At 27.0% G+C, this 12,072-nt stretch overlaps 2 protein-coding genes across 7 annotated transcripts in view; one reads left to right on the top strand and one right to left on the bottom strand.

Moving 5' to 3' along the window:
• The window catches only part of LOC111039507 (dystrophin, isoforms A/C/F/G/H-like), a 52,321-nt gene extending 51,021 nt beyond the window's left edge, over positions 1-1,300 (top strand). For 3 of the 4 annotated variants that reach the window (XM_022323040.1, XM_022323039.1, XM_022323042.1), the window contains exon 67: positions 845-1,300. In XM_022323040.1, the coding sequence (XP_022178732.1) occupies positions 845-909 (65 nt within the window). In that variant the 3' untranslated portion in view covers positions 910-1,300. Of the gene's footprint in view, positions 1-758; positions 785-844 lie in introns of all 4 variants that reach the window. The other variant, XM_022323041.1, reaches the window with a different exon arrangement.
• Positions 1,301-4,427: 3,127 nt separating this feature from the next.
• Positions 4,428-9,266, bottom strand: LOC111039523 (V-type proton ATPase catalytic subunit A). Of its 3 annotated transcripts, none has more exons than XM_022323072.1 (12): positions 9,146-9,266; positions 7,949-8,041; positions 7,745-7,857; positions 7,302-7,667; positions 7,087-7,238; positions 6,880-7,021; positions 5,973-6,102; positions 5,761-5,887; positions 5,447-5,695; positions 5,179-5,385; positions 4,917-5,106; positions 4,428-4,854 (listed from the first exon to the last, which is right to left on the bottom strand). In XM_022323072.1, the coding sequence occupies exons 2-12, from the start codon at positions 8,022-8,024 to the stop codon at positions 4,762-4,764; spliced, it is 1,845 nt and encodes a 614-aa protein (XP_022178764.1). In that variant the 5' UTR covers positions 8,025-8,041; positions 9,146-9,266; the 3' UTR covers positions 4,428-4,761. The 3 variants fall into 3 exon arrangements, with proteins under 3 accessions (XP_022178764.1, XP_022178765.1, XP_022178766.1); XM_022323073.1 differs by lacking the exon at positions 9,146-9,266 and adding an exon at positions 9,057-9,080; XM_022323074.1 differs by lacking the exon at positions 9,146-9,266 and adding an exon at positions 8,781-8,805.
• Between the last annotated feature and the right edge of the window lie 2,806 nt (positions 9,267-12,072).

The following is a 12,072-nucleotide window of genomic DNA, read 5'->3' as shown; positions in this document are numbered from 1 at the left end:
CTAATCTGATAGTACCAAAGCAAATTGTCATTATTTTTATTTAATGATTGATAATGGTTTTTTTAAATATATACTGAGTGGTTCATCAAGCATGCTTCATTCAATAATGAAGTTGTTAAAAATCTGATTTTTAAATATACTTAAAGACCATATCTCAAGAATTTGAGATTTTATACTAAATTTTCCTGAAATTGTTGACGTATCAAAATCAAAATTCGTACAAGAAGTTTTTGAGTTATTTAAATTTGAGTTCTTAGGATAAAAGGTCCATAGTAACGAGTTTATAAGGTATGGAACTATGGTTATTTGAAAATTGTAGTCATTTATATAAATTTATCGATATCAATAATTTGTAAAAACCGCCCTAGTATAATGAAAACTAGATCCAATTTTTTGTCAATTTTATATTTATGTAGAACCAGTTTTAAGGACTATTATTCTTAATACAATCATTTTAGTAACTAAGAAACTACTCATTCAAATTTTGAATGTGGTACATGTGAAGAGGGGGCTCTCATTTGAAAAACAAAATTTTGTAACACCACAGGACACTTTATAAGCAATACAGAGAAATTCAAGAATTTGACTATATGGTCTTTGAGTACATTTAAAAATTCTAAAAATCAGAATTTGAAAAAATTCATTATTAAAAGGAAAATGGGAGTGAGCATGCTTGGTGAATCACCCTGTATTTATTATGTCAATGTTAGTTGTATATATTACATTTTTAATACTACATATATTCCATAATTTATTAGCTGTTCATGGAAATGGAAAAATCTAGGTTTGTATTATTGTAGTACATATTTTTAAAAAAAGGAGTTAATTGATATATTCTTTATAGGTGATCTAGGTAAAGTTGTTACTGAACTTGTAGCTGTCATGACAACAGAAAGACATGAAAATTAAAGAGTATTATGACATTGTAGTACAATATTAATAGTATTATTATTATTTTTATTATTATTATAAGTATTTGTTAACTATGAATGTAATGATTAAAATACATGTTTACATATCAAAATGTTAATAATTTTTATAGTTAGGCACGTATAAAATAACTTTTTCACCAATTTTTCTTTCATTGTTTCATTTCAAAAGAATAAAAATAAGATCATTTTGTAGCGGTGTGAGATAACATCAACTAGTTTTATATGCAGAATGTTAAATTTTATAAAAATGTATTTTTCTGTCAAAATAGTTGTATATTTTCTGTACTAAAATCTTAGTATTTTAATCATTAGTTGTATAGTTGTTTAATTTTTCAACGCTGCAAAATAAAGATCAAAAATAACTGTCATCTTTATATTGTTCTTAAAAACCTATTTAATGTTAATTTAGTAATAAATAAGTATTAACTTATCATTATGAAATAAAAACATACGTTTTATTTTAAAAAATTTTAATTACACAAAATTAGTATTTTTATAAATTACATTTTAATAGATTATTTTAATGCATATTTGTTTATCAGTTATGTGCCATTACTTTTTTCTTTTCAAGATAATTTGATCATGTTTATTTTATCTCTGATACCTAAATTTATTTTATTTTTCCTATTATACAATTTTATTTTATTTTAGTTTATCATAATTTTATCACTGTTGATAATATCATTATAAATACAGGTGTATACAAATGCATACTCTATATTGTTAAAATGTGATGAACAATTTCAAATTTTAGTCAAAAGATTCATAGTGTAATTTCACTGTAGCTCCCACTACCTAACATATCAAATATTATATCTTAAAAATATCTTTATTTGATTTTTGATTATTTTCATTTCAAATATGAAGCTAGAACTCTTGTTTTTTGATTAAAATAACATTTTATGATAAATATAATTATTACATTTTAAAATAAGGACAATCACAATTTTGTACGATTTCCCATACAATATGTTGTATGTAGTTACTAATAAGTGTTACATGATAATAATTAATAATATTATGCTATATACCTACATTACAATTATAGTAAGCTAATTTTTTTTTGTTTTTTATTTTTTTGTTATTTTTATTCAAACATTTATTACATTATTAATTTTTTGGTTTAATAATTATTTGGTTAAGAGGTTAAAAAACTTAATATCATTCATTATTATATAAATGTTATGATGTATTTATTATTATTATTATTATTATTTAACTTATATTTTTAAATAGGAAACTATATAGCAATAACAAAGAAAATAAAAATATACTAATTTTAAAAAAAAAATTTTTATTTTTATTACAAAACCTATTTTGTTGTGTTGAATGTTGATTGTTGCTTAAAATTTACCATGCTTATTGGAAACTAGGGATAAAAAGCCTTGTCCTTTGAAAAAAAGACCCTTACCAACAAACACTATGCATTCAATGATTATGCTCCAACTATCAGTACTATTTATTATATATTTTAACATAATGCATTGCTGTGCTTTAAATAAATTTAATATGGTTATATTTTTGTACTTTTACATCATATTTATTTATAATATTATCATATTAAATTTAATATAGTTTACAGACCATTACATGAAATATTGCATAATTTTTATCAATAAGTTAAGTACTGGGAATTTTAAGTGTTGACCTCCCAAAGGTACCAACTAGATTCGCCTTTTTACCAGGAAAGATAATATCAAAGTTGAAAACAATGTCATTTGTCGTTCTGCTTAGAATATAAAACGAGTAGATAGGTTAGGTTAGGTTACAACCCTAACTTATCATCCAGGGAAATAACTATGTCAGGGGTGGGCAATATTGGCTTGCCGTGTGGATTCGGACCATGAAGGAAAAATAAATGGACCACCAAAAATGTTTTCTTCAATCCAAATTTTGTTTTCTCTGTGTAAGCCCAAATGTATTTAACTCTTGATGACCTTCAACATTTTTTTCATTCGGACTCTTTCAAAACTAATTGATAACAACTAATCTAGGCAATATAAAGAAAATGTTAAGACTGAATCTATAAACTGTTCGTCACTATACATTAAACAAACTATATTTAATAATATCAATAAATCAATTTAGATTACTTATCATCCACCTTATTAATACATTTTAGTATAGACATAATCATAGTTGTTAAGAGTGTCAGAGCGAGTTTTCAAATTACAGCAATTCTATACAATTTGAATTAATTTCATATTTTAATTAGTACTTTAAATATAACACTTCTACAAATCGACTGCCCTATTTTTATTTATAAGGGGTTGATATTTTGTATTATATCAATAAAAATTACTTCACAGTAAACTCTCATGCCTCCTTAACAAGTCGTATTTTGATAATTTTCCTTTCACCTTAAATAGTGCTTGCAAAATACGTTTGAAAAATAACAAATATTGTAATTACAAATGCATATTTCTGTTAATATAATCATTACTTTGAACTGACCCGGAAAATGTTATCTTTTCAAATCAATAAAATTAACAAAATCCAACTATTCTACAGCGCTCAGGCTTGAAAGTTTTTCCTGTAAACATGTTTTGATACTAACACTGTATACTGTGAATTATAGAGATAATATTTATGTGCTCTTTCAAAAAATATATGTATATATTTCATAAATATTCAAAGCAATCTTTGTTGATATTATAAATTTTAAATTTCTGCATAACACATTGAAATACATTGTGTATTGTTTATAGACTATAAATTGTTGCAATCAAGATGAAAATATTATTTGAAATTTATTTTGTTGAATTTGTCTTTTACACAAATATAGATAATATCTAACTACCTTTCTATAATTTTTGTATTTTCAAACTCTTTATCAATTTAAATATATTGGTACATACTACGAGTGTTACAATGATAGTAATAAGTCATAGCTAATACAGACTATAGAAACATCATTTTATTTACTAGGAAAAAGAAAACATGACACAGACATTATTTAAAGAAAAGGATGTTCAAATTAAACAAATAAATACAATTTTACAATAAATTTGGAATGTATTTGTTAATTATCATTGATAACAGATTACCTAATAATATTTTACAAATATTAAATTTACCGAGTACACTATAATGGTATCTTTCATAAGAATAAAACCCCTACGTTATTTAATATAATTCATAGACTATAATATAATTATAATATAATTAAAAACAACAAAACAATCATTCATGAGGAAAAACCATATTTAACTATCCAAAAAAAGAACATAACGAATAATTAATTGAAATTTTAGAAAATATAAATAGTATTCTTGCGGTATTTTAGAACACTTACATTCTTTTCAATTTTGTGGAAAACAATTTCACAAATGCTTAGTTATGCCCAAAAGATAAAAAATAATTTTAATAGTACTGATTGAACTATTTTATTGAATTATTATTATAATAGGCAATTTCATAATAAATAATTTATATTTACATGATAATGAGTGTATTCATATCTTTAAATGATGATTAATCGAAACAGAAATTAATTTATAAAATTCACATGGTATGGTTGATTATTGTCGAATTAAAATTAAATTATAAAATAATACTTCACTTAATGTGAAAGAAATCTACAAGAATGGAATGACGAATAAAATGAAATAATAATAATAATAAAAAAAATTTTGATGGTGACACACATAAACAACAAGTTTAAAAACAAAAAGAATCTTACATCCGTCACCACAGTTTCATTCTATGATGTGCGCTAATTTTACTTAAGCTGGAGTAAACAACAACAATTCATTATAATATATATTTTTTTTTTTTACAAACTTTTGTTTTGTTTTTGAATAACGATGTATTAACGTGAAAAATACTTTTAATCCTCCAGATTCCTAAAAGCTTGCTGGATATCATCATATAACTGATCAAAGTCAGCACGGATTTTAGCTTCGCCATCTTTAACCGGGTCCTATTAATGTACACAATCAATAAAAAAAAAATGTTCTGTAATAAAAAAATTATGTATTTTACCTTGAACTTCATGGACGATAACTGGTATAGGATATTGCCCATACTGTCCCTGATTACAGACCAAGTTATCTTATTTTCAGATTGGGCTGTTGACTCAACGGCATGACGTGCCATGTCATAAAAGGCAATAGTATTTCGTAACATTCCAACAGTTTTGTAAAATGGACAAAAACGATCATATGACGAATAACTAAAAGAATATTAAAAATTATACGATAATATCAAAATATGTGACTACCATCAACCAAACCAGATAAATTACCTGTTTTGTTGTAAAAAGTCATCTTTTAATAGTTTAGCAACTTCTAATGTAATTTTGTCGGATTCAGCTAGTGATGCTTTACCGACCAACTGTACTATTTCAGATAAATCTTCTTCTTCTTGTAAAATCTCCTTAACCTTGGTTCTTAGAGGCACAAATTCAGGGAAGTTTTTGTCATAGAAGTCATCCAAAGCTCTTGTATACTTACTAAAACCATAAATTATTGTTCAAAAATATTCTTAAAATAATTAGTAATTGTCATTAATACCTGTATGAAATAAGCCAATTAATGGAAGGAAAGTGTTTACGTTGAGCCAATTTCTTATCCAAACCCCAAAACACTTGCACAATACCTAATGTAGCTGATGTAACTGGATCAGAGAAGTCACCACCTGGAGGACTGACAGCTCCAACAATACTAACTGAACCTTCCCGTTCAGGGTTACCTAGACATTTTACTCTGCCAGCTCTTTCGTAGAAGGAAGCCAAGCGAGCACCCAAGTATGCAGGATAACCACTAATACACAATAAACACATTTAATTTAATAAATATAAATTAATAAATATATTTCTTTAATATACCTATCAGCAGGCATTTCAGCAAGACGACCAGAAATTTCACGCAAAGCTTCAGCCCAACGAGAAGTTGAATCGGCCATCATAGATACATTATATCCCATATCTCTGAAGTACTCAGATAAAGTAATACCTAAAAATCATAATTTATTAAGTATTAAAATAATCATTATGAGGTTTATATAAACACTGACATAATATTTATTGTTAGTTATTACCAGTATAAATTGAAGCTTCTCGAGCAGCTACAGGCATGTTAGAAGTATTTGCAACTAATGCAGTTCTCTTCATGATAGATTCAGTTACACCATCAACTTCAATCGACAGTTCTGGGAAATCTCCCAATACCTAATTAATAATTGTACAATATAGACCATTAGTGATATAAATACATAATTATGCATAACAGTATAACTCAAGTTCCGAAAAAAAAATAGATTTAAAGGGTGGATTTAAATTTTATATTTTTTGATTTATGGGCAGTTCAAATTTTTTTCAAACAAAACAAAACCTACTGTGCATTTGTTGATGTATCTTCAAAACTTTTAAAATTTTATTTTATTTAAATGCTATTTTATTGTGCTATCAATTGGCACACAATCAAACAAGAAATGTACAGTGATTTCATAAAATTAAAAAAAACGCCATATTTACTAGATAATATTTTTATTTTATTGTTCTACAGAATAACACCTAGAATACCTTGACATTTTGCTTTTCTAGTCCTTTCTGAAGATAAATAAAATAAAAATAAAAATTGTAGTAATTTTGGCGTTATTTAGGGTCATACACAATTTCTTTTCAAAAATACTCATTTTTGCAAACTTTTTTTAATTTAATGAAAATATTTTGTTTGATTGTGTATCAACCTTAGTTGGTAGCAAAATAAATGCTTTAAAAAAAAAAAAAAAAACAATAAAATTTTGAAGATAAGTAAATGTGTGGTAGGTTATTTTGTAAAATAAAAAAGTTACACACTCTTTAAAGCGGTTTTTTTTCATAACTTGAGGTAAATTATAATATGGCACCAACCAGTAATTTCTTCACAAGACTTAGTGTATATTAATAACAATTAATAAATATAAAAACTTAAATGTATTTTATAAATTAATAGAGTATTTTTACCTCAGCCATTTCATTACCACGTTCTCCACAACCAACATACACAATAACATCAGAATTTGAATACTTTGATAAAGCTTGAGATATTACAGTTTTACCACAACCAAAAGCTCCAGGAATAGCTGTTGTTCCACCTTGTACACAACTAAATAGATACAAATAATTTATTTAAGTTAATTAGAACTTAATACTTATAGCTCATTAACTTACGGAAATAGAGAGTCAAGTACTCGTTGTCCTGTTAGAAGTGGATAGTTGGCAGGCAATTTTTCAGTGACTGGGCGTGGCTGACGTACGGGCCAAACTTGCAACATAGTGAACGATGATTTTTCTCCATCAAATTCTGTTTCCAATATAATATCCTAGGAAACAAAATAATAACTGAATTGTTGTTTTACAATAATAACAATATTAATTATATTTACATCAACTTTATAGTTTCCCGGTGGAGCTTGGAAAACAACGGTTCCCTTAGCTTTAGGTGGCAACATTAACTTATGTTTAACAAGAGTATTTTCATGGACAAGACCAAAGAGGTCTCCACCAGTTATATGGCTTCCGATCTTTATATTAGATGAGTTATAATCCCATGACACATTACGACCTAAAGCAGGTATATTAACACCCTTGGGAATATAGATGTTTTGGGTGAGCTCATTAATGTCTTTTAATGGTCGTTGAATACCATCAAATATACTTCCCAAAATGCCAGGGCCTAATTCTACAGAAAGTGGTTTTCCAGTCCTTGAAACCGGGTCACCAACAGTAACACCAGATGTATCTTCATAAACCTAGAGTAATAAATATATTACATGATTATGTATGGAACTATTATATTAGATAAAACAATCATTTTGATCTTATTAACCTGGATTGTAGCCATGTCACCTTCTAAACGAATAATTTCACCAACCAGCTGAAAGTATCCTACACGAACCAGTTCGTACATAGCTGAACCAGACATCTTTTCAGCCGTAACGACTAAAAACAAAAAACAATGTTAAAGATATATAAAAAACAAAATAACACTGCACAAAAATCAAATGAATTAAACAAAAGTAATAGTACTAACCTGGTCCAGACACAGCAAAGACAAACCCATATGAACTTTCCTGTTCTTCATCCTCAAAAGTGTTTAACGAAGTCATTTTTGAACGATTTTTATCTGGATTGTAAAGAAAAAGTTAAGTAAAACAGATATCTATTTTAAGTACTTGAAAAAATCTTTTAAAATATTACAACATTTATTATTTATGTAGGTACATTGTAAAAGGCTGACAAGGAAAAATAATAAATAATAGTAAGTCAGTAGGTACCCACAATTACAAATAAAAGAAAATATAGGTACTAGTTTAATGTATTAAGTATCTATTATCTTAAGTCATATTGTATTCTTCAATAAAATATCAAATTTTTTTTGTTGAAATCAATAATATAAATAAATAAATAAAATATTTTACCTAATGTTCCCCAACAAGATACAATAGAATTCCACATACTTAATAACATATACTAATTTACAATACAGGCAAATGTTGTAAATGAAGTGTGCAATTTAAATTATAAGAAAAACAAGTATACATACAATGTAACAAGTGGTACATGAACTGACATAAAGGAAAAGATTCAACTAAAAATATTGTAGCTTAGTTTAGAAAATATTATATAAGTTAGATAGAACAACAAGCATCTACAGGTATTAAGATGTAAACCATAAATCACTGTAAATATTTTACCATGAATTTAATTCATTATCTGGGTTCTTTTATTTACATAAATATATTTTTAATAAATTACATAATTTTATTGGTACTAATAAATATAGATATGATTCAAATACGGTTTAGAAGCTCATGAACAAATAAATCAGTACCATAATAGTGTACTCAATTAAACACAATTACCATTTAGTTAATTGATATCCAAAAATAAGGCGGATCCCAAGTTAATTAGGTTAGGATTGACAATAAACTAGGAGACATATTCACATGCACAATTTCGGTATTTAACTCAGAATTTGACGGTAAATAATGCTTCATATTAAAATATTTCGTTAATATAGACTTGAGGGTGTTGGCCGTGGCCACAGCCAACGTCGTCCAAACTGGGAGGAAACCATCAAAGGGTTGATAAGTGTTGATAACGGGAGGTAAGGGTGCAACGTCAAAAATAAGGATTACCGTAAAGTTGGTGTAAACAGAAGTACAATCGTATTGAAATGAAAGGAAACACTTTGGTTGAAAAATTAATTATTAAATATTATACTCACTTGAATATCTGCACGGGCGTATCCTTTTTCGATTGAAAGACGACTCAGTAAGCCACAACTCATGCAGTGCTGCTACTGGCGGTGAATGGAGCGACCGCGACTTGAAAAAAAATGGGTGGAACTCTAATCAGCTGACTGTGAGACGTCTATCACCATGTGCAACAACATTGTTTCTAGTGCCAACCTTCCAAGACGAGCAAATAATAATAAGAAGAAATCATCAGATAATTATTATTATTTAATATTTATTTCCAAAATATTTTTCCTCTAAGGCAAATCATACAATTATATGTATCTGGTATGGTAATTCTCGTTCTAAATTGTCGAAATCAAATAATATTTCAGTAAATATTTTGAATAATATTGTGTATTACGGAAAGAAATACAAATTATCGGGATACGGCTGATACGTCGAGTATACGATAACTCTTCATACAAGTCAGTACTCAGTACCCAACAAAAATAAAATTAACACTTGTTAAGATTAATTAATTAATAAATATATGATGTGTATTGTATTGTATTATTGTACTACAGTGCATACAATTGCAAATGAACCTATCTCAGTGATGTATACTATCTTAATGTCATAACTTAAATGGAATCCACCCAATCAACAAATCTTATATATTTTAATGACTAGGTAGGTATTAATTATAAGTAAAACAAAAAAAAGAGAGAAATGGTTATAAATTATAATAATTTATAGCCATGTATATGTATTATACACAATAGACTTACGTAGTTCATAGATGCCTGTTATATGAATTATAAAACGAGTTACTTTAAGTTAATTTAGCTTGCACTTACGTAATTACTTGGCTACCGTAGATACGTATAATTATACATGAATATAAATAATGGAAAAAAAAGAGGAAGCGCTTTGTAACTATAAGCGAGTATTTACTATTTAGTAAAATATGCTTCGATATAATTGATAGGATCATCGTAGTATTTATAATTTTTGTACAAAAAATAGAAAGTTTAGGTAGTTATTTCAATTTTTATGTTTCAAACAGTTTTTCAATAATTCCGTTAATCTTAAACTCATAAATGCATTATCTTATATCTATTAATGTATAAGAGATTAAATAATTGTAACAAGTAACTAAATTGAATGATTCAAATACTTAATAGGTAGCCAGGTAGTAGGCCTCGCGTCCTCACCTACTATAATTACTCTAACATTCTACTTAAAATAATATGGTATTAGTGGTATATAAATGAAATACAATATGGATAAGTAGGTATATGACAAATTGATGGAAATCAAATTAATATAGTTTATGCATAGTTAGGATTTCACTAATAATAGCTATAATCAGTAAATTCTGTCTTAAATCTATAGGAATCTATTGATATCGATTTTATTGAAGTCGGACAAGTATTTTCTGAGATTAGCCATTGGCAACTCGTGTTCATTACGGTACCTACCTAACGCAGAAACGCGTTTTCGTAAATCAGCACGAAATTGCAATACATTTCTGTCAGCTGATATCTATTAGGTTGAGTACCTATGTAGTATGTTTTCACATCAAAAATCGGAGAAAATAAACTAAAATTTAAACAGATGAGTGTACTATATTTTATTTAAATTGCTTATAATATATGTTTGTACTATTTTTTAATTCGAATTTTTTATGTTATTAGTTGTAGGTAGTAATTTTGTGTAAAGAAACGATAATAAGTTACTGGAACGAACGCAAAATTGTTATCGACTAGTCTCAGAAACTAGCAAGTAGGTAGTAACTACCTGACCGATTTCAATAAGCTATATACTTAACTAATAACAGGAGCGCCGTGTACAGAGGGCTCAGCCACTCAGGGACTGCNCCCCCCCCCCCCCGAGCTTCATAACCATAAGGCGAAGCTCAGCAACCTACGGCTCTCAAATTTTAAAACGCCCTCAAAGTACTAGTTATATTCCTAATAAAATAACTGAGAAAGATAAACTTTTTTTTCGATATTGATAAATTATGAAATTATAACATAATCACTCTCAAAGTATGTGCAAAAAAACTTAGTTAGGCAAATTAAAAATTGTAAACATTTTCCTATCATACTTGTATAGCAACAACCGATTACCGATAGTAAAGAATATGTTTCAATATGTTTTAGAATTACTGTTGATAAAAAATTCGGGTACCACACAACCGCACGATTGCCTGCGTTAAACCATTAACTTTAATATTTATCTCAAAAGTCAAATAATTGCATATAATTTGCAACGTCGACGAATTTATGTTTTTATTTGTGATCAGTAAGATATAAATTTTGAAAAAATTACTTAAGTTATGGTACCACTTAAAAACTTAATTTTTAACAAACATGTTATAATATAGTGTACAAAATAATATAAGGTTGAAATAATATAATTAAAAATGTTATACCTTGGTATCACTTAAAAAACAAATTTTTAACAAATATGTTATAATATTTTTATGAATTTTATACTTGTTATATTCTTCATGGCTTCTTTTATACGAACTAAATCAACATTTTCCATTTTTTAATACGACTTTTAAATACTGATTGAATTTTCGTACGTGTTTCCTCTTGTGTTTCTTTTAAAATATTTAAATCTACATGGACAGAAAGATGGGAGATATGAAATTGAGCGTTGTAAGTTCGATAAATACTTTCAGATCCATTTGTCGTACTTTAAAAAATAAAAAATAATGCAAAATTATAGAGTTATTATAGCAATTATATACAGATTAATTTTCACCGAGGATTTTCGGATGGCTCTTATTGTGTCCAAATTTAATAAACAACCATTCTCTACGTATGTATATTTAAAATGTAGTCAGAAAACAAACATCCAATCGGGGAAAAAAATTATGAGTTCACATTTTGGATATTATCTTGAAAAGGTAAAAATGGTAAACCAAAATTGTTCAAAGCAAGTGGCAACAATGCTTCAAAGT

The sequence above is a fragment of the Myzus persicae genome, unplaced genomic scaffold, assembly GCF_001856785.1.
Source record: "Myzus persicae strain clone G006 unplaced genomic scaffold, MPER_G0061.0, whole genome shotgun sequence".
Classification (NCBI taxonomy): Eukaryota; Metazoa; Arthropoda; class Insecta; order Hemiptera; family Aphididae; genus Myzus; species Myzus persicae.
Note: the sequence above shows the minus strand (reverse complement) of the source record. Positions and strands in the feature narration are given on the sequence as shown.